Raw genomic sequence first — 24,705 nt, 5'->3', positions numbered from 1 at the left:
ATACCAAGAACAGTCTCATTCCTAGACTTTTCTTCCATAGAATGTCTTTTGCTTATCTGGTTCCTTTCTCTCTTTCAAGGCCTTTGTCCAGGTCTTTCCTCCTTGAGCTGCCAAAGCCTGCAGTGATTTTTCTGTTCTCTGGAACCTTATGGGATACACTGTCTATTGACATTTACCAAAGGTTTTATGTAGAGGGAGGGTTTTATTTCCTCAACTGTCAAAATAAGAACTGTCTGTTCTATTCCTTTGTGTTCTCATATTTGAATCTAATGCCTGCCATAAAACAGATACTCAGTAATTGTTGATGCTGTGTCAAACCACCAAATAATATGACAATCATATTATTCAATCAATTACTGAATAATTCAGTAGAAAAAAAAATTCTTGTTTGCATCAAGGAGATGATTCCTTTTATACTCATACTTCTGAGACCACTTCATTCAAACATCAGGACTATACTTTGAGAATGATGTGGGCTCTTCAGGCTTTCCAGATTGAAGAAGCTTTATTCTATAGCTTGTTCTTACATGGAAGCTCTCTGGGACCTTTGCTATTTTCCCATCTCTTTTAGCATTTGGAGAGGATCTGAGGATTTTGCTTTTCTTGATATTAAAAAGACCATGTTTATTTTCATATGAGTAAAAGAAGTATCTTCTCCCTGTTTTCTGGTAATCTTTCTCATGAAGCCCAGATGCTTCTGTACAGTTTCTTTGGGCTACAGAGAGCTAGAAAGCTAATATTTCAGGGACTTTGGTAGTCTTTATTCATTATTTTATTAATTCCTTCATTCCATAGTCAAATATGAGGCTTGAGTAATGTTGCACAAAATAAATTAAGAATATGATATGGATCTTGTCTTCCATGTGTATCCAAGAATAATAGCTGACATCTGTCGACTCCTTTCACTGTTCCAGGCCACATGCTGAAAATTCACAAAACATTAGCTCATTCAATCTTCACAACAATCCTCTAAGATATAGATTTTATCATTCCATTTTACAGATGAAAGCTGAAAATCAGCAAGGTAGTACCATTTACCAGGGTCACACACTTAGATGAGACTTATATCCAATGATGGTAGAATGGAAGTCAATAGAGTGTTTTTGTTTTATTTTATTTTTTTTTATATTAGGATCCACACTTGGTGTTGTACATTTTATGGGTTTTAACAACTGAATGACGTCATATACCCAACATTACAGTATCATGAATAGTCTCACTACTCTAAAACTTTTGTACTCTACTTATTCATCTCTCCCTCCTCCCTGACTCCTGGCAATCACTGATCTTTAACTGTCTCTGTGGTTTTGTCTTTTTCAGAATGTTATTTATTTAGAATCATATAGTATGTGGCCTCTTCACATTGGCTTCTTTCACTTAGTAATATGTACTTATCTCTTTTCATGGCCATGGCTCATTTGTTTTTAGCTCTGAATGATAGTACAATGGCTGGATGTGTCACAGGTTTTGTTTTTTGTTTTTTTATCCATTCACTTACCAAAGAACATCTTAGCTGTTTCCAAGTTTTGACAATAATGAACAAAACTTCTATAAACATCCATGGGAATACAGTGACTTTAAATACTGGCTGCGAATGGGAGTGCAGAAGCCAAAAATCAGGGATCTGATTTAGGCCTTGAAGGTGGTAATATTTTAATCAGTAGACACAGATGGAGGGATATTTTTGGTGGAGAGAACAAAGAAAGTGGGTACTTTTCAAATGCTTGCCAGACTAACTGCTGGGTACATTCACATATTATCTTACTTAAACTTCACAGTCATCTGGAATATTCCGATAGTAATATTATGCTTTATTTTCATAGAGCTGAAAACTAATGCTAAGAAATAATATATAATATATAATGTTTCCAGACTGTGTTTATGGAACAGAAAGGTGCCCAGTGCACCACTGAGAGTTTCTTCTGTCCTGCCAGGTACTTTAGGATTTTTGTTTTGAATCCCAGCCACTGGCCAGAGATAAAACACAGGAGAACTATGACCCTGGGCATGCTAGTGGCTGGGCACAGACAGGTTGAGGCCAGGGTCTGGCGAAAGCCTGGGACACAGAAGAGGAAATTGTTCACTTTTCTTTGAGGGCCTCCTGAACAGCAGCAGCTATGAGTTTCCCTCCCTGGGACAAGAGGTGGGGTAATGTCATCTTCCACACCCCAGGCCCCCCAAGTATGGTTGGACTTTAGCGTGAAACATAGCACCTCCAGTGGAGGCTGGAGTCACTTACACCAAACCCTGCTCCCCCGCACCTCATGAGGGATCTTTATTAGGGCAGGTTTGACTGTGTGCCAGCACAATGGGCCTCTCCCTCAGAAGACCAAAACAGGCCTCCCCACATGTTCCAAGACTACTGATCATAGAGTGCTCTCAAGCTTCAGCTCCAATAGAAAGAGGAACAGATTTTTTTCCCATCTTTCATTTTTATTTTTATTTCATATTTATTTTTTATTATTTATTTATTTTTTATTTATTTATTTTTTAATAATTTTTATTTTGTTATATTAGTCACCATACAGTACATCCCCAGTTTTTGATGCAATGTTCCATGATTCATTATTTGCGTATAACACCCAGTGCACCATGCAATATGTGCCCTCCTTAATNCCCTCCTTACCACCCATCACCGGCCTATCCCAATCCCCCACCCCCTCCCCTCTGAAGCCCTCAGTTTGTTTCCCAGAGTCCACAGTCTCTTGTGGTTCATTCCCCCTTCTGTTTACCTCCCCTTCATTCTTCCCTTCCTTCTCCTACCAATATATTTTTTTTATTTTTAAAATTAAAAATACTTTCTTTTCTTTTTCCTTGGCATTAGGCTTATAGTTTTTTCTTCAGTTGTTGGCTTGTTTGTTTGTTTCCTTTTTTCACTTTTGGGATCAGGCTTTTTTTTTCTCTCTCTCTCTTTTTCTTGGGAATCAGGCTTATACTTTTTTGTTTATTTATTTGCTTTCTGGTTCCCATTTCTTTTCTCTTTTCTTGAAGCAGAGTCTTTTTTTTTTTTTTTCAGGCTTATCTTAACAAACAAATCAAAGCGCATCTAGTTAAAGGTCCAAATACCAAACACTCCCCACTGCAAGCAAGGAGGAACTTTACAGAGGACTGGCCTGGGGGAAAGAGCAGCCAAAATACAATAGCAGAGTGCACAAAGCATACACCAGAAACACTTCCTGAAGTGCCAGGCCAATAATATAGCATTACTCTCAGGAGCAATAAACATAGCAAGCTTTCATAACACACAAAAGACAGAAACTTAGACATAATGACAAGATGGAGGAATTCTCCCCAAAAGAAACATTAAGAAGAAATCAATCACAGACAGGGATTTGCTCAAAACAGATATAAGCAATGTATCTGAACAAGAATTTAGAACAGCAGTCATAAGAATAATAGCTGGGCTTGAAAGAAGCATAGAAGACAACAGACAAACCCTGGCTACAGAGATAAAAGACCTAAAAGCTAGTCAGGCTGAAATAAAAAATGCTATAACTGAGATACAAAATAGACTGAAAGTAATCACAATGAGGATAGAAGAACCAGAAGAACCAATAGGTGATATAGAAGATAAAATTATAGGGGCGCCTGGGTGGCACAGTGGTTGAGCATCTGCCTTCGGCTCAGGGCGTGATCCCGGCATTATGGGATCGAGCCTCACATCAGGCTCCTCCGCTGTGAGCCTGCTTCTTCCTCTCCCACTCCCCCTGCTTGTGTTCCCTCTCTTGCTGGCTGTCTCTATCTCTGTCAAATAAATAAAAAAAAATCTTTAAAAAAGAAAAAAAAGAAGATAAAATTGTGGAGAATAATAATGCTGAAAAGAGGAGGGAAAGAAAACTATTAGATCATGAATATAGACTTAGGAAACCCAGCTATTCCACAAAGTGCAATAATATCTGTATCATAGGAGTCTCAGAAGAAGAAGAGGGAGAAAAAGGGGCAGGAGGTCTATTTGAACAAATTGTAACTGAGAACTTCCCTAATCTGAGGAAGGAAACAGGCACTCAAGTCCAATAGGCATAGAGAACTCCCTTCAAAATCAACAAAAACAGGTCACCAGGACACTTGCAAAATACAAAGATAAAGAGAGAATTCTGACAGCAACTAGGGCAAAAGGTCCTTAACCTACAAGGATAGAGACATAAGGTTAGCAGCAGACCTGTCCACAGAAACATGACAGGCCAGAAGAAAGTGGCATGGTATATTCAATGTGCTGAATGGGAAAAATATGTAGGGAAGAATACTTTATTTAGCAAGGCTGACATTCAGAATAGGAGATATAGTATCCAAGATAATTAAGAACTAAAGGAGTTTGTGAACAGTAAACCAGCTCTACCAGAAATATTAAAGGGGCCCCATTGAGCAAGAGAGACCAAAAACAACAAAGACTAGAAAGGAAAAGAGACAATCTAAAGGAATAGTGACTTTAAAGGTAATACAATGGTACTAAATTCATAACAACAATTACTCTGAATGTAAATGGACTCAATGCTCCAATCAAATGACATAGGGTATCAGAATGGATAAAAAAATGACCCATTGATATGCTGCTTATAAGAGACTCATTTTAGACCCAAAGACACCTCCAGATTGAAAGTGAGGGGGTGGAGAACCATCTATCATGCTAATGGACATCAAAAGAAAACTGGAGCAGCCATACTTATATCAGACAAACTAGATTTTAGACCAAAGACTGTAATAAAGATGAAGAAGGGCACTATATTATAATAAAGGTGCCTATTTATTCTATGAGGGCCTCCTGAATAGTGGCAGCCATGAGTTTCCCTCCCTGGGGCAAGAGGGTGGGGTAATGCCATCTTCCACAAGATGATCTAACAGTTGTAAATACTTATGCCCCCAAATTGGGAGCAACCAAATATATAAATCAATTAATAACAAACTTAAAGAAACTCATTGATAATAATACAATAATAGAAGGGGACTTTAACACCCTACTCAAAGCAATGGACAGATCATCTAGGCAGAAGACCAACAAGGAAACATGGCTTTGAATGACACAGTGGATCAGATGGACTTAACAGATATATTCAGAGAATTTCATCCTAAAGCAGCAAAATATATATTCTTTTCAAGTGCACATGGAACACTCTCAGGTATAGATCACATATTGGGTCACAAATCAGGCCTCAACCAGTACAAAAAAAAAAAAAAGACTGAGATCACTCCATGCATATTTTCAGACCACAACACTATGAAACTTGAAGTCAACCACAAGAAAAAATTGGAAAGACTGCCAATACATGGAGGTTAAAGAACATCCTACTAAAGAATGAATGAGTTAACCAGAAAAATTAAAGAAGAAATTTAAAAAATACAAAGAAGCTAATGAAAATGAAAACATGACAGTCCAAAACCTTTGGAACATAGCAAAGGCGGTCATAAGAGGGAAGTATATAGCAATACCGGCCTTTCACAAGAAGGAAGTAAAGTCTCATATACAAAACCTAAGCTTACACCAAAAGGACCTGGAAAAAGAACAGCAAATAAAGCCTAAAACCAGCAGAAGAAGGGAAATAATTAAGATTAGAGCAGAAACAAATGATAGAGAAATTTAAAAGAACAATAGAAGAGATCAACAAAACTAAGAGCTGGTACTTTGAAAAATTAACAAAATTGATAACTCCCTAGCCAGACTTATCAAAAAGAAAAGAGAAAGGACCCAAGTAAATAAAATCAGGAATGAAAGAGGAGAGATCACAACCGACCCCACCGAAATACAAACAATTATAAAAGAACATTATAAGCAATTACATGCCAACAAATTAGGCAATCTGGAAGAAACACATAAATTCCTAGAAACATATAAACTACCAAAACAGAAACAGGAAGAAGTAGAAAATTTGAACAGACCCATAACCAGCAAAGAAATTGAATCAGTAATCAAAAATCTTCCAACAAACAAGAGTTCAGGGCCAGATGGTTTCCCAGGGGAATTCTACCATGCACTTAAAGAATTAATACCTCTTCTTCTGAAGCTTTTCCAAAAAATAGAAATGGAAGGAAAACTTCCAAACTCATCATAGGAGGCCAGCATTACCTTGATTCCAAAACCAGACAAAGAACCCACTAAAAAGGAGAATTACAGACCAATATCCCTGATGAACATGGATGCAAAAATTCTCAAGATACTAGCTAATCAAATCCAACTATACATTAAAAGGATTCTTCACCCTGATCAAGTGGGATTTACTCCTGGGCTGCAGGGTTGGTTCAATATCCACAAATCAATCAACGTGATACACCACATTAGAAGAAAGGATACAAACCATATGATCCTCTCAATAGATGCAGAAAAACCATTTGACAAAATACAGCAACCTTCTTGATAAAAACCCTCAAGTAAATAGAAATATATGGAACACACCTCAACATCATAAAGGCCATATACAAAAGACCCACAGCTAGTATCATCCTCAATGAGGAAAAACTGAGAGCTTTTCCCCTAAAGTCAGGAACATGGCAGGGATGTCCACTCTCACCACTGTTGTTCAACATAGTACAGGAAGTCCTTGCCTCAGCAATCAAAGAAGAAAAACAAATGAAATTCATCCAAATTGGCAAGGGAGAAGTCAAACGTTCACTCTTTGCAGATGACATGATACTCTATGTAGAAAACCTAAAAGACTCCACCAAAAAATTGCTAGAATTGATACATGAATTCAACAAAGTCACCGGATATAAAATCAACATACAGAAATCTGTTGTCTTTCTATACACCAATGATGAAACAGCAGAAAGAGAAATCAAGAAATCAATCCCATTTACAATTGCACCAAAAACCATAAGATACCTAGGAATAAACCCAACCAAAGAGGGAAAAGATCTGTACTTAGAAAACTATAGAACACTTATGAAAGAAATTGAGGAAGACACAAAGAAATGGAAAAACATTCCATGCTCATTGATTGGAAGAACATCGTTAAAATGCCCATACTACCAAAGCAATTTAAACTTTCAACGCAATCCCAATCCAAATAACACTAGCATTTTTCACAGAACTAGAACAAACAATCCTAAAATTTGTATGGAACTAGAAAAGACCCCATATAGCCAAAATAATTTTGAAAAAGAAAAGCAAAGTGGGAGGCATCACAATCCCATACGTCAAGTTGTATTACAAAGCTGTAATCATCAAGACAGTATGGAACTGGCACAAAACAGACACATAGATCAACGAACAGAATAGAGAACACAGAAATGGACCCACAACTATATGTTCAGCCAATCTTCGACAAAGTAGGAAAGAATATCCAATGGAAAAAAGACAGTCTCTTCAACAAATGGTGCTGGGAAAATTGGACAGCTATATACAGAAGAATAAAACTAGCCCATTCTCTCACACCATACACAAAGATAAACTCAAAATAGATGAAAGATCTAAATGTGAGACAAGAAACTATCAAAACCCTAAAGGAGAACACAGTCATAAATCTCTTTGGCTTTGGCCATAGCAACTTCTTACATCACCAGAGGCAAGGGAAACAAAAGCAAAAATGAACTATTGGGACCTCATCAAGGTAAAAAGTTTCTGCACAGTGAAGGAAATAATCAACAAAACTAAAAGGCAACCAACAGAATGGAGGAGATATTTGCAAATGGCATATCTGATAAAGGATTAGTATCCAAAATATATAAAGAACTTATCAAAATCAACACCCCCCAAATAAATAATACAGTTAAGAAATGGGCAGAAGATATGAACAGACATTTCTCCAAAGAAGACATACAGATGGCTAACAGATACATGAAAAATGCTCAACATCACACATCATCAGAGAAATACAAATCAAAACCACAATGAGATACCACCTCACACCTGTCAGAATGGCTAAAAATTAACAACTCAGAAAATAACAGATGTGGCAAAGATGTGGAGAAAGGGGAATTCTTCTGCACATTTCTTGGGGATGCAAACTGGTACAGCCACTCTGGAAAACAGTATGGAGGTTCCTCAAAAAGTTAAAAATAGAACTACCCTATGACCCAGCAATTGCGCTACTAGGTATTTACCCAAAGGATATAAAAATGCTGATTTGAAGGGGCACGTGCATGCCAACATAGCAGCAATGTCCGCAATAGCCAAACAGTGGAAAGAGCTGAGATGCTCATCAATAGATGAATGCATAAAGAAGATGTGTGCAGATATATGTATGTATATGTATATGTGCAGATAGATGTATATATACATCTATATATACATATATATGGATTTACATGTATATATATATGTGTGTATAATCATATATTACTCAGCCATCAAAAAGAATTAAATCTTGCCATTTGCAACAACGTGGATGGAACTAGAGTATATTATGCTAAGTGAAATAAGTCAGTCAGAGAAAGACAAATATCATGTGATCTCACTCATATGTGGAATTTAGCGAACCAAACAGATGAACATAAGGGAAGGGAAGGAAAAATAAAATAAGATAAAAACAGAGAGGGAGGCAAACCATAGGAAACTCTTAACTATAGGGAATAAACTCAGGGTTTCTGGAGGGGAGGTGGGTGGTAATTTGAATTAAAAAAAAGATCTTACATAGCACTGTTTTGTACCCAAACAAACAAACAAACAAACAACCCCACCCAAACAGTATATAAAGTTTCCAAATGGACCAAGCTAGATAAGTCACAATTTGACACTGATCTGACTCCCAAGTCTGTGATCTCTGTCTCATCCTACCAGGCTCTAGTCAAGGGCAAAAAGATGAGAAAACAGTTGGCTAGAGCATAAGACACAGACAGGATACGTGTGGCAATAAAGCTTGACAAGGAGGTTGCAGCCAGGCCATGAAGGGTCTTGCATTGGGCACTGTGGAGGCCAGTGGGGGTAGTGAGCATGAAGTAATCAAATATGAGAATGAAGGGAAAAGTGGTGAAAGGGCAGAGAGCAAGAGAAAGGAAGGAACATCTTATTTTATTTCACAACATTGCCAGGATTTGAAGGTATTGATGCTAGTAAGAGACTTCTGAGAATATGTAAATGTCTAATACTGGGCAATCTTCAGGAGAAGGAACAGGAAGCCTGAGTCTGGAGTTCTGTTAGGTCTACCCTAGAGAGGAAGTCATGTGTGCTTTCTTTGCTGCTTCTCAGCATTGCGGTCTCAGAGAATGTTCTCTTGGTTACTACCAACCCTACTTTGCCAGGGTACTTCAAAGCAGTCAGAAATTTCTTTGATTTGTAGGGACCTTTTAGAGATTTTGCAGAGTCAGTCAAATTAAATCATGAGGACTTTTAGATCTGAGAACTGGATGTAAATATGGATGAAGAGGCTTCGTGTTCTTCCCTTTTATTAAAATTGACTTCGAATTGCAACTTTTAAAAGCTAAATCTTGGACAGTTAATGCTGGAAGGAATGCCTGTGATCTTCTGATAATTTTTAAAGATGAAAAAACTGACTTCTGGGGAAGTTATGAAATTTGCCGAAGATGACACCGAACCAGCCTGGCTGACATTAACACCAAGGTTGCTCTGTGCTGAGAGCCCTGTGCTATTTGTGCTACTCCACAGGCTGCTTCTGATTTTAATAATGTGGCCACTCATGCTGGGACCAACCAGCTGGAGAGTAGTGGGGGCATTTATTTACCTAGGGGATTATGGTGATAGTGTAATACGCCCTTTGAGAGTCCCTCTTCCAGAACATTGCCTTAAGCATGAAGGACACTAATTCTGCCATCACAAACAGGGGAGAGAACCATAGACTCTCAAGCTCTCAAGTCATTCCAAGTCAACACCTCTATCCATGTGCTCACCACTGAATTAAAATTGCCTCTGAGGTTCACCCACTGGCAAGACTCAGAAAGGCTTTCCCTTCTTCCTATGCTGCCTGTTGGTTTCAGCTTGGTAAGGCTTGTGATTTGACTTAGAAGGGAAGTAAGGGATTCCTCTTCTGTGTGGGCAGTCCCAGTGGAATTCACTTTAGCCACTAGTGTGCCAGGGGACTGGGAAGCAGGGATTCCACACCGCAGGGCATGAAAACAAATCCCTCCCCATACCTTTGATCAGAATGTCTCGCCAAAAATAACCTTTGAGAAGAGACGTTGCTCTTGGCAGGAGCAATAGGTGGTGCTTTTTGGTTTTGGTTTTGGTTTTCATTTCCTTTTTTAGTGAGTAACTCAAACACATGGTAAAAAATTTTTTAAATATGAAAAAGTAGACCATGAAAAGTAAGTGTCCCCCCCACTCCTGACCTCAGGCTTCCAATTCCATTTTCCAGAGGCGACATTTATGACCTGTTTTCTTAGTATTTCTTCAGATATATTTAATGCCCATTCATGCATTATTAATATTTTTAACATGAATGTAATATATTTTGTACATCATTCTGCCTTTTTTCCCCACTCATATATTTGGGAGTTTCCTCCATATTAAACTGCTTTGCTCTTTTAACCATTAAATTACTATAGATATTTTATTTATCAGGCTTCCTTTCTTCATTATTTTACTTCTCTTTTGCTGTTGAGTACTCACTTGATTCAAGTTAGATTTTTCAACTCATTAAACAAAAGAGAAAAAGACAATGTTAGAAATATATACACTCAAATCTACTGAAGGATTAGACCAGTTCCTATTGCCCATGTGAATTGAAAATAGTACAATCTTACTCCAGCATTGCAGTGAAAGAACAAACAGCTAGAAAGCTTCCAGAATTCACTTCCAGTACATCCTGGGAGTTTATGGCCATGATGGATTGATTGGTCACAGCCTTCTTCATGAGGAGATCTTTATGACTGAATGGCTTTCTTAAGATGACTGTTAAAAGCTCCATTATCCAAAATGGGAAATCGGGACTCAGAAAGCCACAATATACCAGAGAAGAGTTTGGCAGAAGTGGGGACAGATCTTAGATGCTTGCATGATGGAGCAGAATAATCGTAACTTATCTTAGAAGATGTTACAGAAAAGCAAGGGGGCAGGTAGGAAGTCTGCGTCTAATCTTTACAGAAAACTCGAAGTCTCTTGTCAAGTCATTCCTTCCATAGTCCTGCATTTCTGCTTCATAGGATATAACTTGTCAATTTCATTTGCTCACTTTTTTTTTCCTAAAAATATATCCTTTTTTCTCCTCCAGGTGCCACCTCAGTATCCTCCAATTCAAAGTATCAGAGTACAATTTACCAGTAAGTATGGTTCAATTGATTCATATTTTTAAAAAGAATCTTCCTTCTAGTCTCTTAATTTCTTCCAGAAAACAGAATCTCTCCCTAGCTTTTGGGAAGCATGAAATCCTGCAATTGTTAGAACCTGCATGCTGTTTTCATTAGGCACAAGGAAGGTGTATAAAGAAGAAAAGGGAGTAATTAATTACCAAATATGTGCTTGTCACTGTATTAATCACTTTATACGCCTCTCTTAATCCTTCCAGGAACCCTCTGAGTAGGAATTATTCTCATTTTTTAGGTAAGAAAACTAAGGCTTTACTTCTTACAAGGCTGTCTGACTTTACGACACATCATTTCCCACTAAATCAATTATAGGACAAGATTTTGTCTTAATGAGAGTTGGGGGGGTTCCTGCATATGAAGACAAGGTGATCCTCTAACCACCTGGATAGCATTATTTGGGTCCATGATTAATATTAGGACAATCACCAGTAGTTTCTATATGGATATTCATTTATTTATTAAATTCTTCTGAGTCTGAAGGGAAGTATATCTTACCTTCCATAAGTGGTCCTCATTTTCACTTCAAACTATGTCACCTGGGCCTGGTGCAAAGCAAGAATTAACTGAATTATGCCCAGTAGTGGAGCTTTGTTCTGTCCTATCACTAAGGGACACGGGCCAAAGTGGAGAATCTGAGATGTGGTTGCTTGGCCATTCAGGATGATATTGTGAGGTAGGAATAAAAGAAATTCAGTCTTTTTGCCTTACACTTGGAATGGCCCTACATGAAGCTACCACAGCCAACAATCTCAGTCCTCTCCCAACCCTCATTTTTTTTTTTTCTCCTGTGGTAGCAACTCTTCCCAAGACATTTTCCAGGAAAAACTAGCAGTATGAAAGCAAAATGGAGAAGCATGTCTGTGTTCTGGAGCACTTCCACCTGCATCTTACTGAGCAGAACTGAGCCCATTAAGCTTAATGACTGCTAGCAAAGGCCAGTAGTAAATGCTGTTGAGAAGTCCAGTGTCCACGGCATATGAAAAATTTGCATTTTGTGGTCAGGTGGAGAGAGGATAGGGAAGTGTTAACAAGCAATTGCTTTGTGTGAAGGTGGTATGCAAGACCCGGGCAAGGGGGCACTCCTGCTACCCTTTGCCCTGTCTATCCGTTGACAAAGAAAGGAAGCACTGAAGTTACCAACCCCTCCTGGTTTTGAAAAATCAGGGAAATCTCGAAGTTCCATTTCCTGCCACTGGTCTGTTTTGCCTACTGCCAATTGCTGTAATCTCTCAGTTTTTGAATCCCAACCCCATCTGAAACTCTCTTGGCCACTAGTATTATTAGCTTTGCCTCTTCTGCCATTCCACAGGTCAATCAGACTCCAACCCTCGTGTAGAAGCCCAATGTTCTCTTTCTTTCATTCTTTTCAAAATCTCTCCCTATCACCACCCTTTCTTTACATGTTTTTAGACGATTTGGAAGGTTGTTGCCCAATGCTGTGCTAACTAATCATTTTTTTTTCTTCTTGCCCTCCCCTCCTTAGGATGTGAGAATGAGAAAGGTTGCATCATCACATCCCCAAACAAGGATGAAACTATGAAGGTACAAGACAACTCAATCATCATCAACTGTGATGGGTTTTATCTCGTCTCCCTGAAGGGCTACTTCTCTGAGGAGCTCAGCCTCAGCCTTTATTACCGGAAGGGTCGGGAACCCCTCTTCTCCCTGAGCAAGGTCACATCTGTTGACTCCATTGGAGTGGCTTACCTGGCTTTCAAGGACAAAGTCTACTTTAACGTGACCACTCACAGTACCTCTTACAAAGACATTCAGGTGAATGGTGGGGAATTGATTCTCATTCATCAAAATCCTGGTGGATTCTGTGCCTACTGAGGACCTGAGGGCTACATCTAAGCCAGGCACCAGTATGAACACTGAACCGGGGTTGGACAGGACTCTGATTCTTCCTTGGGAGTGGAGAAATTGTCCTAGCCTAGCCCCCATATATGGCCACACGGGATGTGACCAGAAGCAGATCCCCCAACTCAGGGATATTTAAAACTTATTTTACATACCAGTTAACTTTATTTATCCTCATGTCTTCTAAATCACCTATCCTTCATCCCTCATGGTTGCCTCAAGCCTACTAGGCACCTCTGCAAGAATGAGAAAATAGGTGCCTCTTCTTTAAGGCACATTATTTCTATTGGTCAGGAAATTGTTATAATAAACTTTCTTTTTTGAAAAAGACACTTGACTACCATTTGCTGGAAATTTGACATCTGGCTTTGTCAAAATGAAGAGGACCAAGGAAGGGGCTATGAATCTGCCAAAGGTGGTGTGGACTAACCCCTGGCAGCCAAAACTGTCTCTCCAAGATGAAATTAGTTCCTGTTTGCATAGTGTCTAAATACCTCTCTCATTTGGTGGAGTTCAAAAGGAAAATCATCTTGAGAACAGCTGTCAGGACTTGAAGACAGCCAGCTAAGGAATACTTTGTGCTCTGGGCTTTTTTCCCTTTACCACTTTGCTTACTTTCCCAGCCTCCAATGTTCTGAATAGAAATTTCCCTTCAAAGAATCATCCTGGGGATGTGATGCTGTGAAAAATCTAATCAGTGATTTTAGGAAAACTGAGAGAGGTTTTTCTAAACTGGGAGAGTGAGATAATTTATTGTGATAATTTATACCATCTTTATGGCACGGGAGAGCAGTGAAACTGGACATCTCAGGGTAAAAGTCAATAAGAACGTAAATAGCCTGGGAAGGAAAACACATTCTTTGCCATGATAGGCAAAGCAACACATGTGCGTTCTCCTGCTTATGCTGAGATACATACTCAGCCCTGTTTCTTGTACACGTATACCACATTGCTACCTTAAAAAATGAGGCAATTCTATTCTTGAATGCAAGTTTATGTCAAGACACTCAGAAGTTATTATATTATATGAAAAATAATGATATCTATCTGGAAACACCATAATATCGCATATGATCTAATACTGGTAATTGAGACTAGAATGACCAATAATCAGCAATACCAATAAGGAAAAAGATCCCTTTATTTTTAGTTTAAATATCCCTCTCGATGCATCAGGATTATGGCACTATGGACAAATTTCCAGATGACTTATAAATTCTCAAATTTTTGATAATTTTTTTTAATGGCAGGAAATGGTTTCCTTCCATTTAAAATAGAGTGCATAACATAACATAGAATCTTTCTGGATGATTCTGTGTCATCACAGTGATTGTATTGCGCTGCAGTACAGTGATATCTCCAGAATCTCCAGAACAGGGGAAGGCAGTTTGCCCCTACACTAAATGGTCTCAATTACATTTGGATTTTTTTCTATCTAACACAGTTTTTCATCTCCTCTTAAGTGTTTATTTATCTCCAACTATATTCTTGCCCCTCTATTTTAATCTGTTATGGAAAGAAGGTAAATAAGAGAAATTGTGCATAAGGTAAGAGTAACCGAGCTCTGAGTGGCTGCCAAGGCACTCACATAATCATATTCATGATCATGATCATAATCATAGGTAAAAATTAATGGACGGTCTGCTGTGGACCAGGCATTGGGTTAATTGCTTTGCATGAATTGTTCTGAGCAAGATATTCTGTGATATTTGTCTTGACCCCTCAGAGGATTTAAATGTGTGTGTGTGTGTGTGTGTGTGTGTGTGTGTGTGTGTGTGTGTATTTCTTTGTTATTGACTATGGTCTGCAAAGTTGAAGCTACTCAATGGGTGATATCTAATAAGTAAATGTTTATGACTATAGATAATATTTAAGAAAATATATATTCACTTTTTACAGTTTGGAATTTCTAATTGTATTTCTCCTGAACATGCACATTCCAGGCCTCAGCATAGTTATTCTGTGGGTTGTCTGTCTTTGTTGTCATGGTCCTTCCTCACAGATGCCCGCTCCCTTTTGGTACACATGGCTTGCTCTTCCCATGCTGGCCTCTTTCGGGCCACGCAGGGATTTTTTTGTCATGCATCAGCTTTACTCACCGCCCCCCCCTTTCACCCATCAAAATATGTGTGTCCTCTTTAAGTCATTCCTCCAGAAAGATAATTAAACCTTCTCCAGGCACAACAAAGTTTTGTGGAAAGAGAACTGAATGAGAAGTCAGGAGATTGAAAATCTAATTTGATTCAGTCACTAACTAGCTAAGTGAACTTGGGCAAGTAATTCCCCATTTTTGGATCCTGCTTTCCTCTCTTGTTAAGTGACTATTTTAGAATCTTATGCTCATAGCGCTAACTGTGAATGTTCATACTAAATGTCTAAGTACTGGTTGCTGTGAGTCAAGATGTATAGCCTTCTCTTACAATGCGTGGATTTTTTTTTTCTTAGACAAACATGTTCCCTCAGTCTTCTTGATTCCTTCAAAAGCAGTTCCAATTGTTACTTAGTAACTTTCTATTTAGTGGATGGCATAAGGGATTCCAATCTTGATCCAAATCATAATTTGTTCTTAAGCATACTGGGCAGGTTCCCTATTTAAAGTCATAATTGTGTAGTTAGTGTTTTTCTGGCTCTCAGGAAGTATTAATATTGATATTAATAATATAGCTAATAATAATATTGATATTTACATGGAAACAAATAAAAGATTTCAGAATTCACTACTGGTTAAAGTGCTAGAGTTTTTATTTATCCTCTCTTCCTTACCTTGTTCTTTAGAGAAAGAGATTGAACGAATGGGGGGGGGCATGGGGAGAAGGGGCAGAGGGAAGGAATCTCAAACATACTCCCCACTGAGCTCAGAGCCCATCGTGGGCTTGATCTCATGACCTTGAGATCATTACATGAGACAAAGTCAGGGGTTGGACACTTAACCAACTGAACCACCCAGGCACCCCTTCCTTTCCTTGCTCTGATCAGCTAATTCCCTGATGAGGGAAGGAAATATAAATACAAATATAAAATAGTTTCTTTCCACTAAGTATTGAGTACAGTGTGTAGTATTAACTGGAATGGAGAGAAACTAGAAGCCTGGATATCAGATAAGAAACTAAGGGTTGATGACTGTAAAGGAAAAAATGGATTTCAAAAATAACAAAAAATTAATCAGACCTCCTGATTGGTAGCATGTCAGTAGCAGATAAAGGGAGAAATTAATTTGTTCATTCATTAAAAATGTTGTTTTGAGAGTCAGGGAAAAAAAAACAACAAGCAAAAACAAGAAAAGAACAAATTAGAGTGTTAGGAGGAAAAAAAAGGGGCTTATCCACTTTAAATTGGGAAGAAATCTCATTGAAAAGATGACCTTTAACTCAAGATCTGAAAATTGGAAGAAACCAGCTGTTGAAACCAGAAATGTTGGCCAGGCCAATGAGGTGGGGGCAGATAGTGGGAAAAGGAAGTTAAAAATACCATCTATGACCATGTGACCAATTTCAGAAATGAGGACTATAATAGTTGTACTTCTTCCTTATTTTGTTATGACTATATTGATGTATATGTTAGCCAATGTTTTCCTCCCACTCTCCATTCCTTTGCCATCTGTTAATGGTAGTTAAGTTTATATCTTATATTTTAAGTAGTAGAATAGCAAAGATGGGAGTGTAACTCAGCTGAAAAAACAATGAGCATCACCCAAAGATGGATGAGTGAATTTTGTATATTTTTGGGGGGAGGGGAGAACCAGCATGTTGTACATGGGACAGCTGCATCATTTGTGGAAGTATCATTTTGACGTTATCTTTATTTGGAAGTAAATTATGATTAAAGGTTACTATGGGGCCAAGGGGTGAACTATGGTGGGATTTGTACTAGTACAAGTTAGCTAAGATAGAAGCATAATTCCTAGAATTCTTTTCCCCCTAGAGTTACAGGGAGAAGTCTGCATGAGATTTATAAGGTGGAAATAAAGGAACAGCCATGTTTATACTTGAAAGCCTGGAACAGAGTATCAGGTACTGTGGCAACTCACAGTCATTGTTGTGGATCTGCCGGCTCGCTATGTTGCTGTGGGGCAACACCAGAACCCACACCTCATCTTGCTCCTTCTAGATCTCCTAAGCTTCTCCAAGTCCTGAGGCAGGCATTTATGCAGCTCTGTGGTAAAGGGATCTAATTTCTCCTGCAAGTGTCCTCAAGGTTGGTGGTGCCTAGAGACAGATGTGTGTTCCAGCTTGTTTTCATGGGTTCAGTGTTCAAGAGAAAGTGACAGTATTGAGATTAGGCAAAGAAAAGCCAACATGTAAGATGACAGTAGTCCTCAAAGAAGAAAACTAATACAGAAAACAGAAGAAATGCTAAAATTATAATTAAAAAAAACTTTTGAAATAAAAAAGATTTGAAACTACATATTAAAATGCATAATGCATAACCTTGGGAATCCTGACCCTGAATGATTGAATTTTAAAAATTACTGAACTTAAAAAAAGATAAAGAATTCAGTAATTATCTTGGCAAAAATATCATCACCGGACTAACACTCTAAATATTTTCCTGTCTGCTCTAACAAATTGCCACAAACTAATCAGCTTAAAACAACAGAAATTTATTCTCTTAGCGTTTTAGAGGCCAGAAGTCTGTAAAGAGTCTTACAGGGTTGGAATAAAAATGTAAAAAAGGCTGGATCCTTGTGGAAGCTCTCAAGGAGAATCCATTTCTTTGACAGCTTTTAGAGGCTATTCTCATTCCCTGGTTAATAGCCCCATATCACCTCGACCTTTTCTCCCCTTGCTTCAACACTCACACTGTTTTCTTTCGTTTCTGTAGTCTGCCTCTGCCTCCCTTTCATAAGGATACTTGTGATTACATTTAGGGCCTATTTGGATAATCCAGGGTAATGTCCCTATCTGAAGATCCTTAACTTAATCATACCTGCAATATCCCTTTTGCCACATAAGGTAACATTCACAGGTTCTGGGTATTAGGACATGGTTATCTTTGGGGCAGGAGGCATTATGCAGCCTACCACAAACACTTTACCCAGAAGAAAACAGAAAACATATTTAAAATACCCAAAGGAAAAATAAATATAAGCCAAGGATTTTATATCCAGCAAAACTGACATTCAAGTATAGTGGGCATGGATAAATTGTTGCTTTCAACTTTTAAGAACTCAGAAAATCTTGTTCCCATGAGCCCTTCATGAAAAATCTATTAGAAAATGAGCTCCACATCTATGGAACATAAGAACTAGGAAGATCTGTAGGGGAAGAAAGGGATAAAGAAAGGGGGGGTAATCAGAAGGGGGAATGAAGCATGAGAGACTACGGACTATGAGAAACAAACTGAGGGCCTCAGAGGGGAGGGAGGTGGGGGAATGGGATAGACTGGTGATGGGTAGTAAGGAGGGCACGTATTGCATGGTGCACTGGGTGTTATATGCAACTAATGAATCATCGAACTTTACATCGGAAACCGGGGATATACCGTATGGTGACTAACAATACAATAAAAAAACATTAAAAAAAAGAAAGAAAATGAGCTCCAGACAACTAAAATAACTACACAGATGTTGACCTAAGGACTTGTGGTGATCATGACACACCTGGTTTTTATAAAAATGAGGCTTAAAAAGAAGAGATTATAGTATATAATGCCTATATCCTCTGACAATGTAGATATAACTTTAAAATGGGTAGGGGAGAATGAGGAGGATATATTAAAAATATGTTTTAAGCTGTTCTTACCAATTGTACTGATGGTTATATATTAGAATTGCTATTCTGAAACTGTTGTATATGGAGTGGAATAAAGTAAATGTATAATAATCATTCAAGGTTCAGCTTGAAGAAAATTCCTGCATAAGGCCTTTTTAAATTCCTCTAGGCAGAAGAAAGCCTTTCCTCTCTCTGAATTCTCATTATATAATTCTTTTATGACCTTATTATTTTCTTGATGATGAATTTCTGTACTTGACACAGTGCTAAGCATATAAAGTTGGCCAGTAAATATTTTTTTGTGAATACATTATCTTGAAGACACTTATTAGGTACAGAGGTAAAACATGATATTGCTAATAAAATTCTTATACTGGGTCCACATTTCTTTTTTCCCAAAGTGATGCAATATCTGAAGGATAAAGTATTTCCATTAATAAAGTCTCTTCATTAAATAGTGAAAAGTTCCTTCTACAAATCCAGGTCCTGCCCCTGGTAAATGTTTTTGTTTTGTTTTGTTTTGCTTGGTCTAGATTGGTAGTATGGAAATAGTTCCCCAGGGAGCCACAATTTTACTGTTTTCTGAAGGTAGTTACTCTCTTTGGGTATAATTTATTAGATAAACATCATAACCATAATTACCTACCCACAAAAAAAGTTATTACACCATTACTAATTCCCTACTCACAACTTCCTTGTACACAGAACAAGATACCTTGTACGAGACATACGGAAGCTGCGGGGTTCATTCTGAGTCTCTAGCAGTGTGCTCACAAGCAGCAGATATTTGTAAGAGGAGGCTTTAGGCAGCTGGTCTTAGACCAAAAACAAAAAACAAAACCAAAAAAACAAAAACAGCCAAAAACAAAAACAAATAAGTTTCTTCTAGTTTGGCACATTGTCTGTTAATGTAGTGTCAATTGAAAATATAACTCCTATACCATCCAACAGGAGTCTTCCTGGAAAAGGAATAAAATCTAGCTGAGAAACCTGGAGAAAAAATAATGTTCCAAGCTAACCACAAAAATGCAGACAGATGTGTCTAGATTCACATTCCACAAGAAGGTCTGAATTGTTGTTTTTTTTCCCACAAAGTTAAATAATACAGGAAGCTTTTTCAGATTACAGAAAGTCATGCTCTTCATAAGGCTTTTGCCAGAAATTCTCAAGTGGCTAAATGTGGTTATGTGTGCCGTAACTTCCTAAATAAAAGCTTCCTTTTTGGGGGTTTGTGGTGCTGAAATAGACCTTGTGAGCATCAACAAAAGGAATGATGGAACGCAAGTGAGGGAAAAGGAAAAATAAAGCAGGCATGGAGAGGACAAGAAATCAAGGAAGGGACAATATGTTTCCTTCAAGAGCATAGGTTTACACTATAGATTTATTAAACTTGAGGATATATAAAATTCAATTCAATTTATTTGAACAAGTATTTGTTCAATTTTTTTTTTCACCAGGTGCCTGACACTGTGTTAACTGTTCTGAGGAACCTGAACAGAAAGAAGTAGAAAGGTGGAAGAATAATATGATTAGTATAAACCCAGTACTTGGAATCAATGGAGGCTTGAGTTCAAGTTGAGACTTTACCATCACTTATCATCTGTGTCCTTTGGCTGATTACTTACTTGTAGGTCCCCTACTTATTGCCTTCCTAGCTCCACCATCATACAGATAGGGACAATGAAACCTATCCCATTGGATTCTTGAGAGAATTAAATGAAGCAGTTCATGACATTTTCAAGATGTTTAATAATCGTTTGTTGCCACCTGTAGAAACCACAGTCCCTGTCCTGTAGGATATTAACTCACAGAAACAAAAGGCATAAAAATCTCTAAAAGAAGTAGGGAAATATAAAAATTTATATGGGCTTGCAAGAAAGATGAACAAGAAAAATGGAATATTTTGGACTACTAGCAAGTAGTGAAGACTTTTTGATCTGTGTGAAGTGGTAAGCCTGTAGGTTTTTGTTTTATTATTGAAAATTCTACAAGCTTAAAAGCCTTACCATTTTACAGGTGAGAAATGTAAGGTTTGCAATAGCAGAGACTACTAGCTAATCAACAAAATTGTTTCCTCTTCTTTTTGGGACTTACAGCCTCCCTTGCTGTTAGTAGTGGTCATGTGACTGAATTCTACCCAGTGAAATGTGAGTCATAGCCCCTCCCACTGACAGTCATCCATGCTCTTCTCCTATCTACTGGTAGATATTAACCTCCAGGGCAACTTTGAAGCCTTCTGCAACCTGTGTCTGCAACCAACTGCATGGAATAAAGCCTGCTTTCCCTCTCTTGTCACCAATCAGCAAACACCTATTTCATCTACAAAACAAAAAATTTCCAGTATTTTATGTCATTGAGATTTGGGGATTTTTCTTTTACAGTAAGTAGGATTGCTCAACTAAAACACTTGGAGGAAATAAGAAATTGATTATATATAGAACCACTCACAAAGCCAAGTTTAAAACCTCAGAGCATCAAGGAATCAGTTGAGAATGTTAGAGACAGGTGAATTTTGGAGATTATACTCACATTCTAGTGGAGAAGCAGTCATATTTAAGGGAAAAGGTGTCATCAGCAGTGCCACTGGTACCACTCTCATCATCACTGTCATGATTCTATAGGCTGTAGTATGTGCAGTGGCTAGGAACAGGCTATGGAGCCACATGACTTGTGTGAATCCTGGTTTACCATTCACTAGTTGTGTGACCTTGGGCAAGATACTAAACTACTCCATGCCTCAATTTGTTTATCCATAAAACAGGAATGAGGATATTAATATTTATTTCACAGAATCACTGATAATACTGTTATTTCATATGTGTAAAGCATTTAGAAGAGTGCCTGGCACATAATAAGCACTAATTATGTAGGAGCAATTATGTTATGGTTTTAGGATGAGTCAAGACACTGGGGAAAATATGAAGCCATTGAGACCTCTTATTGTTGTCACCTTTCCTTGTCTATACGTCTACAAAGAACATGGTCATAGGTAGCTGAAAAGCATGGGTATTTTGACTTTATGTGAGTGATGGCTTTTAAACACAAAGTATAGCTAACCTTCTGATTCTTAGGTTGTATAAATGGATAATGAATATTCATTTTATTATTGTCTTCCATAATGTTCACATACATATATACTATTTTGCATGCATCAAATATTTCATCAAAAACAGGATTTGTGGGGGCGCCTGGGTGGCACAGCGGTTAAGCGTCTGCCTTCGGCTCAGGGCGTGATCCCGGTGTTATGGGATCGAGCCCCACATCAGGCTCCTCCGCTATGAGCCTGCCTCTTCCTCTCCCACTCCCCCTGCTTGTGCTCCCTCTCTCTCTGGCTGTCTCTATCTCTGTCGAATAAATAAATAAAATCTTTAAAAAAAAAACAGGATTTGTGGAGTCTTATTTATGAATTTATGGAAAATTATATAAATAGATTTCAAATGTAATAAGAATCAACTTTTCAGTACTTTTTATTTTACTTTTTTTTCATTAGAGATTTTATTTATTTATTTGTCAGAGAAAGAGAGAGAGAGTGAGAATACAAGCAGGGGGACTGGCAGGCTGAGGGAGAAGCAGCCTCCCTGCTAAGCAAGGAGCCCAATGTGGGACTTGGTCCTGGGATCATGACCTGAGCTGAAGGCAGATGCTTAATCGTCTGAGCCACCAGGAGTCCCTACTTTTTTTTTTTTTAATTAAGTAGGCTCCATACACAATGTGTACACAATGTGGGGCTTAAACTTATGACTCTGAGATCAAGAGTTGGCTGTTTTACCAATTGAGCCAGCCAGGTTCCCCACAAGTCCTGAGTTTTTCCAGTGAGCCCAGTAGTAATATATGGTATATTTGTAGGCCAAACTGATGTCTTGTCCTTTATATATATGGTAATGTTGATTTTATGACTACTTTAAAACACATTTGCTATGATTAAAATTCATAAATTGATTTCAAATTAAAAAAAGAATGCATTTTTAATATTTAAAAAATAATAGGACAAGCACTCTAATTACCCTAGGTGTAGCATAACATCCCAAAGAGCTAAGTTAAATGCAATATTGGCTTGCTTTGCTCAGAAGAATGAGGCTACATGGGGATAAGTCATATCAGGTACTATGGTAAGTGGGTGAGATTTGTCTTTGATGTCAACAGGATTCTTGTCTTTACTCCTTTATGCTCCTGGTTTCCTCCTGGTCTCACCTTCTGTCCTTACCAAATCACACTCTTTGGCCACCATCACCTATTGCCTGGTTTTATTTAACATCTTTATAACAGGTTCCCTTGGCCACTAATCATGTCCCCTCCAATCCTGTCTCTGCCCCGCATTCAAGAGGTCCTTTTGAAAATACAAAATTTGACCATGTTACTTCCTGACTTGAAACTCTTAAATGACACTATTAACTTCAGGGTAAAGATGGTGTGGCAAAGCAAAGATTTCTAGTTGTCTTTAATATCTTTTTTTTTTCTTTCCTCCTTACTAATAGACCCTGATTTTGTTAAGGAGAGCAATTGTGCTCAGCTAAGAAACCATATGTCCTAGTACCCCTTGCATATAGATAGGAACGGTTGTTTGATGAAGTTCTGGCCAACGGAATAAAAGCCAAAGTTTCGAGTGTAGCATCTAGAAAAGGAACTGATTTAGGGGGGACTGTAATCAGTTGTTCTTTTTCTCTTCTTCCATCTTCTTAACTGGAGAAAATAGTGGCTCAAGATGAAGTGGCCATTTTGAGACCTTGAAATGGTCTTATGGGGAGAAGTCCTGAACTAAAGATGCAATAACTGAAAGCAAGAACGAACTGAAATCTTTAATGGTTCCTTCATCATGGAGATAATTTGGACTGCCTATTCCTGGAACTGATGTACATGAGAGTAAAATAACTCCATGTCTTATTTAAACCATTGTTTGGTGACTTCCATCTCTTACAGGCATACACAACTTCTAAATGATATATATGACTTTAATGTCTGGTGTCTACTATTCTCTTCATCCCTATATAGCATGCCTATCTACTTTTGCCCTCAACCTTCAAGGACCTACTTCTCAAACAGAATAAATTACTTTTGGTTCCTTAAACTGGTTGCTTTATTCTGCCTGAAATATTGTCTTCCCTCTCTTTGGTTAGTTTAATGTCTACCTTCTCTCTAGACTTAATTATTACTTATTCCAGGAAGACTTCCTTTTCATTCATTAAATCTTATACTTTCTTGTCTGTTATCAGCTGTACTGGATAAATTGCTTCTATGCTTCCTTTACTGGAACTTAGGTTCAGTGAAAGCAATAGCTATGTCATGTCTACAGTTTTATATTTAACATCTAGCAGCAATTCAGGCATCTTAGAGCCAGTTAGTAAATGTATGGTGACTGGTGAATGAATAATGAATAAATTAGTGGATAAAATCACACCAAAGTGAAAATTATGGTTTTATTTAAATGAGCTGCTAACAGGGCAATTTTGCTTATAAAAAGAGGTCCGATGTCAAAGAGGTTGCAGCCTGTGTTCTCCTCTATGATTTTGATGGATTCCTGTCTCACATCGAGGTCTTTCATCCATTTGGAGTTTATCTTTGTGTACGGTGTGAGAGAAGGTCTAGTTTCATTCTTTTGCATATGCTGTCCAATTTTCCCAGCACCATTTATTGAAGAGACTGTCTTTTTTTCCACTGGATGTTTCTTCCTGCTTTGTCAAAGATTAGTTGCCCAAAGAGCCAAGGGTCCATTTCTGGGTTTTCTATTCTGTTCCATTGGTTATGTGTCTGTTTTTGTGCCATTACCATGCTGTCTTTGTGATCACACTTTGTAGTATAGCTTAAAATCCAGCAACGTGATGCCCCCAGCTTTGTTTCTCCTTTTCAACAATTCCTTGGTGATTTGGGGCCTTTTCTGGTTCCACACAGATTTAAGGGCTGTTTGTTCCAGTTCTTTGAAAAACGTTATTGGTATTTTGATCAGGATGGC

General features: G+C 38.0%; 1 protein-coding gene across 2 annotated transcripts in view; it reads left to right on the top strand.

The window, feature by feature from the left end:
- Positions 1 to 15,759, top strand: part of TNFSF4 (TNF superfamily member 4) — a 29,548-nt gene extending 13,789 nt beyond the window's left edge. Inside the window, exons 2-3 of one of the 2 annotated variants that reach the window (XR_002142204.2) lie at positions 11,094 to 11,142; positions 12,671 to 12,751. Coding sequence is in view for 1 of the 2 variants with exons in the window: in XM_002916947.4 (XP_002916993.1) it covers positions 11,094 to 11,142; positions 12,671 to 13,020 (399 nt within the window). In the remaining variant the exon portion in view is untranslated. Of the gene's footprint in view, positions 1 to 11,093; positions 11,143 to 12,670 lie in introns of both variants that reach the window. The other variant, XM_002916947.4, reaches the window with a different exon arrangement.
- The last annotated feature ends 8,946 nt before the right edge of the window (positions 15,760 to 24,705 follow it).

This window comes from Ailuropoda melanoleuca, chromosome 8, assembly GCF_002007445.2.
Source record: "Ailuropoda melanoleuca isolate Jingjing chromosome 8, ASM200744v2, whole genome shotgun sequence".
In the NCBI taxonomy this organism is placed as follows: Eukaryota; Metazoa; Chordata; class Mammalia; order Carnivora; family Ursidae; genus Ailuropoda; species Ailuropoda melanoleuca.
Note: the sequence above shows the minus strand (reverse complement) of the source record. Positions and strands in the feature narration are given on the sequence as shown.